The 15,818-nt window shown below is 55.6% G+C and overlaps 1 protein-coding gene across 8 annotated transcripts in view; it reads right to left on the minus strand.

Annotated features, from left to right (window-relative positions):
• Positions 1–2,353: 2,353 nt before the first annotated feature.
• The window catches only part of PAK6 (p21 (RAC1) activated kinase 6), a 37,881-nt gene continuing 24,416 nt past the window's right edge, over positions 2,354–15,818 (minus strand). For all 8 annotated transcript variants that reach the window (XM_032261169.1, XM_032261174.1, XM_032261172.1 and 5 more), the window contains 8 exons: positions 14,430–14,638; positions 12,617–13,270; positions 6,655–7,152; positions 6,378–6,511; positions 5,883–6,009; positions 5,676–5,801; positions 5,087–5,221; positions 2,354–3,832 (listed from right to left, as the gene is read on the minus strand). In XM_032261169.1, the coding sequence (XP_032117060.1) occupies positions 3,665–3,832; positions 5,087–5,221; positions 5,676–5,801; positions 5,883–6,009; positions 6,378–6,511; positions 6,655–7,152; positions 12,617–13,270; positions 14,430–14,633 (2,046 nt within the window). In that variant the 5' untranslated portion in view covers positions 14,634–14,638 and the 3' untranslated portion in view covers positions 2,354–3,664. The remainder of the gene's footprint in view (positions 3,833–5,086; positions 5,222–5,675; positions 5,802–5,882; positions 6,010–6,377; positions 6,512–6,654; positions 7,153–12,616; positions 13,271–14,429; positions 14,639–15,818) is intronic.

Here is a 15,818-nt window from a genome sequence, read left to right on the forward strand (position 1 = left end):
AGACGTCGATATATCTGTTCGCCTTTGCAGTACGGAAGGTTTCTCGCCAGTAACTCCCAGGGAACTGCCCAGAGAATGACCGTGCGAGATATTGGGCCTGGCGGTAAGGGGTGGGTGGTCAGGAGTGGGCCTCGTGCAGGTGTCAGGACACCTCCCCAGTCCTTGCACCCCGCTGACCCATCCGCTGTGCCAAGCAGGCCGGCGCACTGGAGGACGTGATCTCTGGTGCCCCCTGGTGGCAGCGCTGCGCTCTCCCCGCTGCGCCCCGGCTCGGAGCTCTGACACCTGCTTTTCTTTGGGATCACCGCTGTGTACTTCTCCCTCCGTGTACATTTACCGTGGAATCCTCTTCATCTTGTAGAATATTAAATCCGGATACTTGAAGTCACTTCACAGCAGTGAGGTGAAGGACAATGAACAAAAAACTCGCATTGAGAGTAGCAGGAACCCAGACCCTTCACTAAGGACCGCAAGTGAAATCTTCCAAGTTAAGGCTGCGTGTCCTGAGAGGTACTGCTCTCTTCCGAAAAGGTGGAGCCGCCAACCCTTCCCTTATGATTCTGAACCTTGGGACCTGCTGATTATGCAGTTGTTTTCTTCTGATATTTGCTTTCATTTCTGAAGTGTTCTGCCCTCTCCCTTCCCTCTTCTCCCAAAACAAATGTCTCTCCTCAGTCCCCCTGTCTGGGTGGTGGGTGCACAATACCAAGTGCCTGAAAAGCGTGAGGGAGAGGGTCTGGGGTGGGGTGGGGACACTGGACACCCCAAGTGCAAACTGCTGCTTTCTGACCCTTGCTTGCTCATGTACTCGCTATTCAACTGTGTTTAATTGTAATGACGTTGTTAGTGGTGTAGGAATCCAAGTGTTTTGGCTCAACAGCATGAAGTCTGGGTTGCACATTGTATAAGAGGTGCTGTAATCTTTCCAGTATCTCTGATATGTGGCTTTTTGGTTTATTGTCGCCCTGGGCCCTCTTTACTGGATAAACAACCATGAGGGCTCTTCTCTGTGGAGCTGTGGAGAGCTTGGTGGTAGAAAGTGATGTTCCTAAAAACTGCAGCAGCTCTTTCCTGTCTAAACTGAATCGTGTGTCTAACTGCCTTGCTGTCCTGACAGACTCCTTCCCAGGTCCGGTTCCATGCAGACCTTCCACGCTTCACATTTTGCTGCCCTGAACTTGCTCCTTTGTCAGTCCCAGGGTGTTGAGGCTGGGTCCTTTCTAGCAATCTCCACCTTCAGAAGAGACTTTTCTAAATCTTTTGCTTTTCCAATTCTTGTTGCTTTTGTCATTGTGAAGAGTCACCCAGGACACTGGCGCTCGGTACCCTGAGGTCAGAACCAGTCTGTGTGTGAGCTGTGGGACATAACGCACACCCTTTCAGAGTGATATTGTGTGGTGGAAGGTTAGTTCTGTTAGAGCTCAAAGAATAGTTAATAAATCCAGTATTATTCCGTTGCGAGAACTGGCCTCTTTGCCTTATCAAGTACTCCTGACCCTCCAAAGGGCTCCCTTTGGAGAGATGGACAGAGCCCTTGCCTCCTGTGGAGGCTCCTGCCTTAGTGAGCGTCTGCCCTCCCGTCCCACTGTGCTGGCTCCGGAAGGTAAGTCACAGGTCAGCACCTCAGCCGTGCTGAGCTGGCAGCTGGGCAGCACCAGGGCACCTGTCAGGGTATGAATGCACTGGGGAGTGAAGGCAAGGCTGTGTGGTTGCTCCTGGCTTGCTCCTGAACCCTGGGCAGTGAGACCTCAGGAAGGAAATGTGGGAATCTGTGTGGGAACTGGAAGTTGCAAGATAAGTTCATCCACCTCCCCACCCTTAGGACGAGAGCCCAGGCCGCCTGGTTTCCAGGCACTGCTCTGTTCTTTCTCAACTCTGTGCCATCTCCCTCAGTCCTGAGGAGTGAAACAGGGATGGCTCTCACCGGAAGCAGTTTCAGACCACTTCCTATGGACGGCTTGAGGTCCGGCGTGGTGGTGAGAAGTGCGCAGAGGATGGGAGAAGCTGACACGTGGGGTGCTCACCAGCCACTGTGGCCACCCCCAGCAGACACAGTGCACGGCCCTGGCTTTTCCCGGGGGCTCTTCTCCCCTGGGAAGAAGGCCCATCTACTTTTCATCTTCTTCTTTCCCAAGGGTCTTTGACTTCCTGTTTCCCTTCCTCTCTGCCCTCCTTTTGGGCCCACAGGCCACCAAGGAAGAGTTGGGTGTTCTGCGGCCAAGTTGGGTGTTCTGCGGGGTGGCCGCTGGAGAGCTCACATGGGGAGGAAGGGAGGCTACACAAGACTCGCCCACCCCAGGCGCCTCCTCTCCAAGATGGCCAGGCTCTACTCCCAGAGACACAGGACGCTCAGTGGCTTTGAACACTCAAGTTAATTTAAAACAGGCACAAGTGCAACAATTCACAAAAATTTCTAGGGAAGATGCTTTTGTTTTGAAAACTGACCCTTAAAAAAAAGTCCTTGCAATTTCTTTGCCCCCAGGAAGGTCACTAGGGAGCAGAAGAATCTAAAAATATTATCTAGATAGAAAGGGTCCAGACACCTGAAGTTCTTTCCCAGAATTTCCACCTCACAGCAGCCCTGAAGTTGGAGGCGGAGGAGGACAAGGAGACAGCTGTCTGTGGAGGCAGCCGGGGCAGATGGTTTGCACAAATGGGTGCTCGTGACCTTGACATGATGGAAACCCAGAGGCGGTTCAGCTTCTCTCCCAGACAGGGCTCTGAAGAGAACAATGGTTCCCTGATGACCTTGTGATTGAGTTAAACTTGAAAGGTAAAACAGTTACCATTCCCTACATTCCTGTCTCTGGTCCTCACACTTCACAGTCCGGGAGAAGCTCAGAAACGTCCCAAGCCCCCAGGATACGTTGGACTCCGTTTGGACCATGCCACTGGTCAGGTTGACATAGGACTGGAGAGGTGGAAGCCAGGCCAAGAAAGCAGGCCCCTTCAGGCCAGAACTTAGTGGGAGAGAGGATGGGGCAGCCTTCCTGGAGCTGGCTGTGGGTGACCTGAAGGGACCTGGGCTGTCAGACACACACACGTTCTCTCCATCCTGTAAAGTGAGAGCACCTTCACCACTGACCCCATTCTTTCACTCAGAAATTGCCCCCTCACTCCTCACCCCCAGCCATGGCCTGGAGCAGGCAGTGCATGTGGGACTGCGCCTTCAGGACATCAGACACAAGGGAGGAAGCAGGGTTCAGGTCCTGAAAACCATTGCTGTGGCCCCCTTGAGACCCGAGGTTTGAAGCTGGAGCTGAGAACAGCAAGTATCTGTGTGGAGACCAGCAGTCCAGCCTCCGCAGTGGCCTAGGACGCTAGTGTACAACTACCTTTAAAAAACCACAGCAGCCTTTTCTGCTGTGTGGGCTGCAGGGGCCAGGAATGCTGGCCTCTGCGTTTCTTAGAAATATCCCTGTGCAAATACCAAGGGGTCATCCTGTGGAAAGGGTCTCCACCTGGGGATTTGGGAGGGAGAGACACTGAGGGGGCAGGTCCGGCCTGGCCCAGTAGGCTGAGGAGCAGAGGGTGGGGCTGGGGCTTCACATTTCAATCTTTGGAGAGAATACTGAGAAAACGAGGCAGGCAAGCCCTGCTGGCAGGCTGGCTGCCCAGTGTGCCCTGCCTGTGGGCACAGGTGGCAGGCATACTCAGGGTGGGCTCAGCAGGTGGAGGTCTGCTTGCGGTAGAGCTGGATCAGGGGCACCAGGCACTCGGGCAGCCCTGTCTGCAGCAGGAAGGGGTGGTCTAGGAGCTCCTGGGCCGTGGCTCTCTCTTGGGGGTCCCGCACCAGCATCCGCTCCAGGAAGTCTCGAAGCATGGGGGAGACCTGTGGAGATAGGGCAGTGAGATGGAGCCACAAAGTGCAGTCACTTTGGGATGACCTGATTGCCTGGCCCTGTCATTGATTCAAAGTCTTGAATTCTGGTGTGTGTTTTTTGGTTTGTTTTTTTTTTACTTCTGTCACCTTGCCCCTCCCCAACCCCCAAGGCTCTCAGCATTCAGATGCTGTAGCTCCGTCTAGAAGGGGCAGAGAATTCACATCAGTGATCCAGGCCTGACTCTATCCCTGATCTCAGGCAAGTCACAGTTTTCTCTAGGCCTCAGTTTTCTCAACTGTAAAATGGGCTAGTGATAAACTATGCCCTGTTTTCCACATAGGGGTTTAAAGAAGATTTTAAAAACAGCTCAAGGATGAGGAAGGAAGTGTTCCTCTAGGCCTTAAAGTCTAAGGCAAGGGCTTATCTTGGTTCATTTTGAGCCAGTATCTTGGGATGAGGCTCATCCTCTGGGAAATTAGCCAACTAATTTGGGGATCTCTGTATGTTCATTTTGGGGTTAGTGGTGCAGGCTTCAAGGACCAGTTGTCTTGGAAGATGTTTCCCATCCAGCTGTGTGTTGGGGCCACAGAACCTTTTTTTTTTTTTTTTTTTTTCTTTTTAGAGGTGAGGCTTCAACCCTCTGAGATATTTCTTGCTTTGGTCACCAGATGGCAGTGCCACCTAGCAGCCCTGTGCTGAACGGCCAGCAGGGGGCATCCACAGTAAGGCCTGCGAGGTTGGGGGTATTTGGCAAAAAGCGTTACATGTATAAATATCCATGTATGAGTATACTGACTTTAAGGGGAACGCTGTGGCTCAGCTGTGTCGGCGTATGCAGCGATGGAGCATGAGCTGACTTGCCGTGATGGACAGGGACGTCACATCATGGTATGGATCTCCCAACACATGGGGTGGAGGGATTTGTGCTCAGTGAAGCTTCGGATTCCTCCCGGGACAGCAGGGATTGCTGGTGTCCTGCTTTCCCTGCTCATGGGCATCCCTGGGCTTCTGACCAGTGCCTGCGGAGCAGCGACCCTCCTGCCGTAGCCATGGGAGGAGACTTGCTGGAGCGCATAGGCGAGTTTGTGCGGAGATACTGCTCCACACCCAGGTGCGGGTTTTGTGTGGAGAAAGAGGAGCCTTTTCCAGGAGCCCAGACCCTGTGGCTTCTGTGGAAGGGAGAGGCTGGGAGTCCAGGCTTTGGTCCTCTCGCCTCAGGAGGAATGGGGTCTGTGAGGTCACACCCTTGTGCACCAACTGACCTTGTGAGAGTTCTTCAGCTTGGGTGGGGGGCAGTCCCGGAGCCTCTTCATGGCTTGCACTGGGGAGTCGCTGAAGTAGGGTGGCTCCCCATCCACCATCTCAATCACCATGATGCCCAGAGACCAGATATCCACCTGCAGGAAGAAAATGTCCCTGACCCCATGGCCAGAGCCTGGTCCCTTGGTGGCTATGTGCTGGAGGCAGCAGAGGGGAGGATGGGGGCCAGCTGGCCCCAGTTCTCCTTGGTGAGTCTGACTCTCTCCTCCCCTAGTCACCTGCCCTGTGGCCAGTTCCTGCCTGCATGAGTGACCACTGCCTATAGGGGTACAGCTGTCAGTCACTCCCATCATCCATGGGAGGCCTGGCCATGCGCCATTGTGCCCTTGAGCTGAGGAAAGCACTTGCAGGACTCATTCCTGGCAGCACAGTCATGGGTGAGAGCAGCCCCACTGCAGGGGAAAGGGTGTTGACCTGGTAGGACTCTGAGGACCAGGGCTGCTTTTGGCGAGGTCACTGGAGGGGCCCCAGTGGAAGAGCTGCCAGTGCTTTTGGGAGGCCGGGGTTGGGGGAGCGGAGGGAACCAGTTACCTCAGTGGCATACAAAGACCTGGAGATCACTTCAGGAGCCATCCAGTAAGGGGTTCCCACCAGGGACTTCCTCTTAGGGACGTCTTTGCTGATCTGAGCGCAGAATCCGAAGTCCGAGAGCTTCACCTGGGGTTAGAAGGGGAGTGAGTGGTGACCAGGAGGAGGGAAGTGGTGGCGTGGCTATGCCGCGGACAGGATGGGACCTACCCTGCCATCAAGGGTCAGCAGAATGGAGTCGCTCTTGATGTCCCGGTGGATGACGCCCTGGGCATGGAGGTAGGCCAGGGCCTGCAGCACAGCCTCACACACAGTGGCAATCTGCTCTTCATTCAGCCTGGACAAAAAGTTGGGGCCGCCCGGTGGAAAAAGATTGTTAGCTCTGGCAGGTCATGGGGTGGCTGGGCACAGTAGGAGTCCCTGGTGCTGGGCCCCACGGCTCCCAGGCAGTCTGTTTGGTAGCATAGTCAGGCCATAGCCCTGGTGAAAACCGGGGCCTGAGCCTTGGCTGGAAGCCTGGAAGCCACCCTTCTCTTTTCCATTGCCAAGATTCCTGGGTCTAAGTTACCTCAATAGGCAGGGGAGCCCAGGATGACCTGACAGGCATCCCAAGTCTTTTGGGCTACAGACAGAAGACTACATTGCCCTGGCAGGGCCACGGTGAGGGCAGCCTGCACTCAGGGCCCAACCCTCCCAGCTGCCCACCTGACTTGGGAGACAATGTCCGTGAGGGCTCCTCCTTGCAGGAACTCCATGAGCACCCACAGCTCCTCGCCCACCAGGTAGCTCTTATACATCTCCACCACGTTGACGTGCTGGTAGTCCCGCATGATCACCACCTGGGGGCAGGCGGAGGCTGAGTGCCGGGCACAGTGCCCAGATGTGTGGTTACCTGCTGCCCCTGCTCACAGATGTCCAGCTCGGCTGGCTGCTCACTGCCCATCCCAAACGCCCCTGCCCGTGGCCCGCCCTGTCCTCCCACCTCGTTGAAGAGCAGCTCCCTGCGCTGCTGCTTCCTGAGGTCCATCATCTTGACGGCCACCTGGCGGCCCGAGTGCTTCTCCCGGGCCAAGCAGACAATGCCGGTGGAGCCCTCGCCAATCTTCACGTAGCTGTCCAGCAGCAGCCGGGGATCGCCCTGGTCCACCACCATCCTGAGCGCTGCCTTAAACTGCTCATGCGTCACAACACCTGTGTCCTCACCAGCCAGGGTGCCCTTGGCGACAGTGGGGTCCTGGGGCAGGTACAGGTTGCTGGTGCTGATCTGGGCGTGCCGGGTGCGGGGGGAGCCCGCTGGGGAAGACCGGCCTGGAAGTGGGCCTGTAGCCGGGGCTGTGCGGAGGGACTTCTGGGGGCTGCTGGTATCCGAGGTGGTCAGAGGGCTGAAGGTCCCCACCGGCTGATCCGAGGGCAAGGACTGGGCCTTGGCCACCAGGCTTGGGGGGTTTTCTTTCTGCAGTGGTCGGAAAGACGAGTTGGGCTGCAGGGACAAAGCAACAGGAAGGGGCATGGCTGTGGGATCATTTGGAGTAACTACCCAGAGGCAGAGGCTGGCCTCTGTGATCTCTGGGCTCTGGCAGGGTTAGGCAGGGTGTCAGACCAAATTAGGGAGGTGCTGTGAGCAAAGATTTTCAGACAGAGGTGAAGCCCAGCCCCAGTCCTAGTCCTGTGTGAGCAGCCCAACCCAGTCCGCCAAGCTGAGCAGGCCCAAGACAGCTCCTTACACCTGCTCTGCTGCACCTGGGAAGTCAGAGAAGGCCAAGTCCCCACGGGGTCTTGTGCTGGGTATTTCTTCCTGGGCAATTGACAGCAAGACTGCAGGGAGGCTGCCGTGAGGCAGAATCTTCCTCTGTGCTAAGGGGCCGCTTGGAGCATCTGGATCGGAGGCATTCTTCACTGCCAAGGCTCCCCTCCAGGACCCATGGGGGCAGAAGAGGCCCGGGTAGCGGGGTGGGGAGCAGTGGGCAGCTGTGTATCCACTCCCTGAGCCAAGGCAGGGGAGCCACATCTGGAGCCCGAAAGCCCTGCTTGTGCCTGCGAGCCTGTGCTGGGAGGTTATGTCCCTGACAGAGGACCACAGAGCTATGTCACCATCTGGGGGGTTCTCAGGTGTCTCCCCTGGCCGGGGATCTGGTGCCAGAGAGATCTGGAGTCAGGTGGGTAAGTCCGGCCAAACCCAAGACTTGAGGCCAGGGATGGGGAGGTGTTTTAAGGACTCCTAAAGGAGTCCTTCCACTTCCTTCCTGGCATGAAGCTCCTGGTTGAGGACCCCCACACACACGGAGGAGAAGGCAGGGGGCCTAGCCTCATGCAGTGTGGCAGGGAAGGAGGGAAAGTGGAGCTGAGGAGCAGCCTGGGCTCCCAGTGAGCCCTGCTTAGGCCCAGCCCTGGAAGCCTACGAGGCTTCTTGCTTTTCAGAGCCCAAGCCCTCCTGCTCTCCTGGCAGCAAAGGCACCCTCCCATCTTTGGGTTCTTCCAAGGAGTGGTAACAGGCACCATGACCCCTGCCAGGCATTATGTACTTTTATTAAAATGAGACAGAGTCTTGCTCTGTCACCAAACTGAAGTGCAGTGCCGTGATCTCAGCTCACTGCAACCTCCACCTTCCAGGTTCAAGCAATTCTCCTGCCTCAGACTCCTGAGTAGCTGGGATTACAGGTGTGCGCCACTATACCTGGCTAATTTTTTGTGTTTTTAGTAGAGTCGGGGTTTCACCATGTTGGCCAGGATGATCCTGATCTCTTGACCTTGTGATCCACCTGCCTCGGCCTCCCAAAGTGCTGGGATTACAGGCATGAACTACTGCGCCCAGCTACATTATGTATTTTTAAAGAGCACCTGGAGAGGGATGCTTTAGAGGCTGCAGAGAAAGCCTTCTAGGAACTTCTCCAAACCTATCATGTAAGCAACTGTCTTAGGTGCCCAGTGGGTCCTGGTCCTGATCCCAGAGCTGAAACAACTTATAGGAAATCTTAAGCAGTAAGCTTGGGCTGGGATGCTTGCTCAGGGACCCCAAACCCCAAATCTGGGCCTTGGGTCCCATCAGAGTCTTTTAAATGTCTTTAGCAACCCCTGACCACCCCCGCCATGGCCTCAGGGCTTCCACTCTCCAGACAAATCCCTGGCCTGCTTAGGGTGGAACAGGTACTCCGGCTAGAGAGCCATGCTTGACCTTCACAGGGAAGGAGCTAGAAAACCTCCCAGGACTGCCTGGACTCAGTCCATTCTCTGGTGACTGCAATTAGACAGTAAACATTCTCCCATGTCCTTGCCAGCACCTGACTGTCACCATCCACTGTGTAGAGGAACAGTGGGACCTCTGGACTGGGTTGTGAGGACCTGGGGCCCAGCTCTGGGCATCTGTGCCCTGTGATGAGCCTCAGGCAAGTCATCCTCCCTGAGCCCCAGTCTCCCCGCTATGATGCAGGGGCGTGCACAGTGATCTGGGGAGCTGGATAAACTGCAGAGCCTGGTTCAGTGGGACCCTGGAGCAGACATGCTGCATTTGAACAAGGTCCCTGGGTCCTAGGAGGCCCATGGAACATACTTTGAGAAGCTCTGCATGAGTGGGCAGTGGGCTGTGAGGGGTGGAGGGAGCATGGCCACGACTGAGGCTGAGATGCCAGGTCCTAGGAGCAGAGGTTCACTGCATCACACAGTCACCCTTCAGAAAGGCTCAGGGCGCTAAGGAGGCTGCCTGCTGGCCTGAGTGCGAACTTAGAAAACATGCTCTCCAGCCGCCCATCCATGAGGGTTGGGGCAGAAGCTTGGGGACCACCTAAAGCTCCTCTTGAGGTGGCTCTAATGACCTCTCTCATCCTGAAGCTCCTATGAAAGGCTGTGAAATGATTTCCTTCCCCTCCTGGCCTCTAGGGCTTCTGCATGGGCCAGCTCCACTCAGGATGTGTGGGCGTGGGGGCAGGAGCCACATGGAGAGGCCAAGGTGGGGGTTCTTTTTCCCTGTCTCCACAGGCCAGGTCCCTATGCTGCTGCTGAGCCGCAGGTGCTGGCTGTGCTCAGGGTGGAGCCTGCAACTGGAGGCTGGGGGAGGGGTGGCCCAGCCAGGAGCCCAGCACTGGCAGAGTCTGGGACACAGGCCAGGGAGTCCGGGGAGCTGGCTTGGTCTTCAGCCTGGCAAGGTCTGGTCCCCAGTGTCCTTGTGTTGGCTTCACTGCCTGTCTCCACAGGGAGGGATTTTTACTCAATATAATCACAAGCAAGGACCAGATGAAACTTGGGAAGCCACACAAGAAAGGGAAAGGGGGACACGACAATGGAATTAATTAATTGTTACACACTCTGGATTAATTCTGAAGTTACTCATGTGACAGACCTCTTGGGAAGGAGGCTGCTAGAAGAGGCAGGCATATGTTCATAGCAGTGCCTCACTTCCCTCCCTGAGCCGCGGCTCTCCAGCTGTGGGCTTAGGGGGCTGTACCGTAAGTATCCTAAAGCAGAGAGGCCGTGGCATAATATTTTTAAAAGTAACAAAGCCGTCTTGGCACGGTGGCTCATGCCTGTAATCCCAGCACTTTGGGAGGCTGAGGTGGGCGGATCACTTGAGGTCAGGAGTTTGAGACCAGCCTGGCCAACATGGTGAAACCCCATCTTTTCTAAAAATACCAAAATTAGCTGAGTGTGGTAGAGTGAGCTCACAGTCCCAGCTACTTGGGAGGCTGAGGTGGGAGTATCACTTCAACCCGGGAGGTAGAGGTTGCAGTGAGCTGAGATTGTGCCACTGCACTCCAGCCTGGGCGACAGAGGGAGATGCTGTCTCAAATAATAATAAAGCCATTTATTGAGGGCTTACCACTTAGACAAGTGCCTTCAGTGCCCTCTCTCGTGTAATCCTCATTACCCTGCGGGTTTATTATCCCGCAGGCACTGGAACCCACAGGATGCCCATGGCTCCTGACTCCCATGCTGTAATCCTACTGATGCTGTGTATCCTTGGCATAAATCAGAGTACACAGTAGTGCTTAATCAGTGTTTGCCCTCTGACTCTTAAGTGGAACATGTCTAAAGCCCCAAGCTCCTAACAAACTGTCTTTCGTCTTTGGCCTCTGTGCCTCCACACCCTGTCTTCCTGTGCTCTTTAGCCAGAGTGACTCCAGGCCGCACTGCCTGGAGCTAGGTCCAGAAGCCCTGGGGTCTATACTCAGACCCTCCTGCAGCCATGCCTGGTACACTGCGTGGCCCCTGTGGCCTGACTGCTGTTATGGAAGCTGTTGCAAGTGTTCAGAGTCAGTCCCGGTGCCGAGGACTGCTGGCTTGGTCTGGGGGCTCCTGAAATAGGTAGTGGAGAAGGAGGAGGAAGGCTGATGCCCCCATCTGTGTGGGAATTTGCTGAAGGCAATGGTTCTCAATGGGGGTGCTCAAGTGACATCTGGCAATGTCTGGAGGCATTTTTTGTTGTTCCAACCGGGGGTACCACCAGCTTCTAGTGAGTAGTGGCCAGGGAGACTGCTACAGTGCAAGCAGAGCCTGCCACAAAGGATGGCCTGACCTGAACATCAGCAGGGCAGGGGCTGAGAAACCCCAGCCCAGAGCAGCTCAGGGGGTCTTAGCCTTGCTTTTAAGATGCCTGGCTTCAAAGTAGAAATCTCAAAAGGTGTGTCTGAGTTGCCCAGAGGGAAACCACTCCCATGGATTTGGAAGTATGGTGTTGTCGAGCTCAGGATAACTACCACCTGCTCCCACAGGTATGGGGGACACTCCAGCACATGCAGAGCAGTAGCCCGTGGTGAGTGCTCAGCACATTGTGCAGGGATGGACAGTCCCCTCACCCTGCTGTAGGGTGCTGACAGGAGCCCAGGAAGATGCAAATGAGTGCCCAGCCCAGTGCTGACAACCTGTTTCTCCAAATCCCTGTGGTCCCCCAGCAGGATTCCTGAGAGACAGGGGAGGTGGAGCTCCCATTCTCACCTTCCCAGCAGGGTGCACTGCCCTGATCTCACCTTATTTTCTGGCTGAGCCTCTCCAGGGGCACAGCCTTCCAGAGACCCTGCAGCTCACAGATTCTCTTGTTCCTCTCACAGATACACCACGCCACACCCCATGGGAATCCCAACCCACTGTCCTTTAACCTAGTAGGGGACAGGAGTGCACAAAGCCCAGAACTTTCTCTGAGTACCTCAGCTGGCCGGCAGTGACCCAGAAAGGCTGTAGTCCAGGCCATCCCCAAACCCCTACCCTGGGCAGGCTGGGCCACACTCACCCCATCGCTGACAGGGAAGGACCCAGGCTTGTCTTAAAGCCCTCCCAGGAGGGAGAGGAGGATCCATTACCCATGCCACTGTCAGCAGCCATTTATTTGGAAGGAGCCAAAGAACAAGTAGCTGCCGTAGTTGTAAAGCTTCATACACAAGAGCCATGAGCCAAGAGGACCGGGCTGGACAGGCAGCCCCAGAGCACCCCCACCTTCCTTCTCTGACTCACTCTCCATGCCTGGGAGTGTCTCACCCTCTGTCAGTTTCTTCCTCTGCCAAATGGGAAAGGAGGTTACTGTCACTACGGACGATGCTGGAGGGCCTGCAGGAAGCAAAAACGTGCTCTGCTCTGCCTGCCAAGAAATGTCAGCATGGGCTCCCTTCACCCTTTCCTTTCTCACAAGAAAAATGTGCGTCTGAAGCAGTCACACATGCCACAGGTCGGCCCTCCTACTGCCGCTCGACGAGGCAAATACAGTCCTCCAGTGTTTCCTATTGCCACACGAATAATGACAAATGTGAAACAACACTATTGCCACAGAGAAAAGAAGGAAAGGAAGGGAGGGACGGAGAGAGGGAGGAGGCAGGCCGGCCTCCTTAGAGAAGAGGTTACCATGCACATTTCTGGCGCTGTAGGGGGAAGCAGTCTGGGGAGCCTCTGGGGAAGGCCAGGCAGGGCCTGTATCCCCGTACCCACTCCCCAGTGGACGCCCGCAGGCCCAGCTCCTGACTTACCTTGCTCTGTGGTGGAGGGCCCGGCTTGCTGCTGCTTGGAGGGGCTGTGGCAGCAGTGGACAGGAACATGCTTCGGAATAGCCTGCGCTTCAGGCTGCTCTCCTGGGTCTTAGGGCTAGGGCTGCCTTCCCCACCTGGCCTGCTCGTGGCTGAGCCCACCAAGCAGGACTGTGGCCGGGCCTCCTCAGAGCCATGCTTGGCAGCCTTCATTCCATGCCTACTGGTGGCTGTGGGGGGCGAGGCTCCTGGTGGGGAGCTCTGCAGGCAGGCACCCAGCTGCAGACAGCGCTGCGAGGCGCCCTGGAACTCAGCGGGGCCCAGGGACTGAGCCTTTGCAGCCAGCCCATTGGACAGGACCCGTGGGCTCTGTGGCTCGGGCCATGGCATCTGCTGGAGGCCTGCTGGTGTGCCCCCGTTGCAGCTGAGGTAGAGGCCGTGGGGGTCAGTGCGCTCAGACTGAGGACTCTGGAGGTACATGTCTGGGTCGGTGGCCCAGTGCTCATCCCCCAGCAGTCCCAGGGACTGTGCCCGCCGCCGGCTGGTGGGGCTGCGGCCACGCAGGGTGTTGGAGCTGATGGCTGACAGCTTCTGGATGTCGTTGAGCAGTCCCGAGATGTAGCCATCCACAGGCACCGCATTGCCGCGCACCACTGTCTGTAGGGGTCAACAAGAGAATGTGTAGGAGCTGCCTGATTGCGGCAGGAAGGGGCGGCCGGGAGATCAGGGTCAGAGAATGTCCTCAGCGGCCCTGGGGAGGACCACCTGAGGATCTCCCCTGCTGTGTCATCCACCCATTCATTTTTCCATAATTTCTCAGGGCCCACAGTGGGTCCCACCTGTGCTGGGTGCAGGGATGCAGGAAGGCCCACCGCCAGCAGAGCAGACAGCGAGTGCCATGGGGCTGCATCCAGCATGCCTAGGGTGTGGTCGGCTGGGCCTGGGAGCTGGAGCTCAGAGGTGGGGCTCCCTTCTGTAGCTCCATGGGTGGCTGGGAGGGATGTGACCAGCCCTCTGAGGAGGCAGAGATCAGGCCGGGGGCTCCTTCACACACACTGGCTTGGCGGCCTCCAAACCCTCATAGGGACCCTGACCCCAACTTCTACCAGACTCTTGGGTTTACTAGTCCTAACCCTCACAACTAAAATTCTCCTGGTCTGGGAGAGCCTTCAGTCCCCATGGAGTTGCAAGTGCAAGTACTGAATGGGGCAAGTCCTAAAACACTATTCATTCTCATCTGAAATACAGATGCAGTTGAGCATCTTTATTTTTTGAGACGGAGTCTTGCTCTGTTGCCCAGGCTGGAGTGCAGTGGCATGATCTCGGCTCACTGTAACCTTCACCTCCCGGGTTCAAGCAATTCTCCTGCCTCAGCCTCCAGAGTAGCTGGGATTACAGGTGCATGCCACCATGCCTGGCTAATTTTTATATTTTAGAGAGTGGAGACGGGGTTTCACCATGTTGGTTAGGCTTGTCTTGAACTCCTGACCTCATGTTCCTCCCGCCTCAGCCTTCCAAAGTGTTGGGATTACAGGCGTGAGCCACTGCACCAGGCCACAACTGAGCATCTTGTATTTTCATGTGCTGAATTTGGCAACCCTAGCACCCTGCAGAGAGGCTCTCCCCAGATTCCTTCGCCCTGGCTTACCCAGGGACAGAATGCCAGGCTGACAGGCGGGGAGTGAAAGCGGCTGGTTAATTGATAGCTGTGAAGTAGGTGGTTCCTCCAGGGGCCTGTCTGAGGCTTAGCCAGGTATGGTTGTCTGTGTACTGGGAGAGGCCGAACTTGACCCCCATCCCTGCCCGCCCCACTTACCTTCATGGGTTGGAGCTGCACCCGCGTGATTCGCGAAGGGTCCACCACGGGCTTGGGACGCCGCAGTGTGTCCAGAATGTTCTGCCATTGTGGGGGGAGGCCCACAAACTTGCCTTCTTTGGGGTCGAAGGAGGTGTGGACACGGTGCTGGAAGTTCTGTGGGGCCGAGATCTCAGGGCGTTTCTTCTTTTTCTTGCGGAACATGGTGCCTGTAAGGGCAGGGTCAAGTTGAGCTCCTGCTTGGAAACCACGGGTGGCTGCAGCAGGAGCTGGGGCACCAGGCTCAGGACTCCCTCCCCTGCCCCAGCACATCTCCCACTTCCCCAGCCTAGGGCTTCCCTCCACTCCATCCCCACTTCCTCAGGGAAATGGCTGGCTCCCAGCAGAACAGTCCCAGAAACAACAAAAGCACCATAAATAAGCCAGTGCAGACTATCAACAAGGAAAGCGGTATCTTCTTGTCTGTGCCAAGTACCCTGAGGAGCAGGCAGACTCTGGGGGTGTGTTTTTATAAAATCCAAAGCCCATTACAAATATCATTCCACTGTCAACGAATTTTAAAAAAGGGGAAGGAGGGAGGAAAGCTAGCAAACTTGTTTTATGAAACGAGTGTGACCTTGATTCTTAAAACCAGGTAAGGAGAGTACAAGAAAAGGAAAATTCGACCCTAATCTCACTTAGGAACATAACTGTGAAAATCTTAAACAAAGCTATCAGATTGAATCCAACAGTAGATTAGTTTTTTTTTTTTGTTTGCTTTTTATTACAACTCAGGTTTGTCCTAGGATGGTGGAGCTTGATAACTGATTAATACAAAGCCAACCAGCTGATCACCGACATGCTGCCCAGTCTGCAACCATGCATCAGGAGGCCCCTAAAGGGCCTTTGGTTACCAGGTGCTTTACCTCAATTCCAGAAAGGCCCTGAGCCAAGAGGATATCCTGGGGTGGGTGCGGGGCAGCTATCTTAGGAGTGAAGCTCTCCACAGATGGCAGAGAGCACCACCTCCCCGTGGGACTCTTCTCTCTGGTCTTGGAGCTCTATGCGAAACATCACCTGGGTGAGGCATGGTGTTCACGCCTGTAATTCCAGCACTCTGGGAGGCTGAGGTGGGTGGATCGCCTTAGGTCAGGAGTTTGAGACCAGCCTGGCCAACATGGTGAAAACCTGTCTTTACTAAAAACACAAAAAAATTAGCCAGAATTAGCCAGGCATGGTAGTGCATGCCTGTAGTCCTGGATACTTGTGGGGTTAAGGGAGGGGAATGACTTGAACACAGGAGGCTGAGGATGCAATTAGCCGAGATCATGCCACTGCACTCTAGCCTGGGTGACAGAGTGAGACTCTGTCTCAAAGAAAAATGAAAAAAAAAAAAAAAAAAAAAAAAAA

This window comes from Sapajus apella, unplaced genomic scaffold (genome assembly GCF_009761245.1).
Source record: "Sapajus apella isolate SASKATOON/1434 unplaced genomic scaffold, GSC_monkey_1.0 scaffold122, whole genome shotgun sequence".
Taxonomy (NCBI): domain Eukaryota; kingdom Metazoa; phylum Chordata; class Mammalia; order Primates; family Cebidae; genus Sapajus; species Sapajus apella.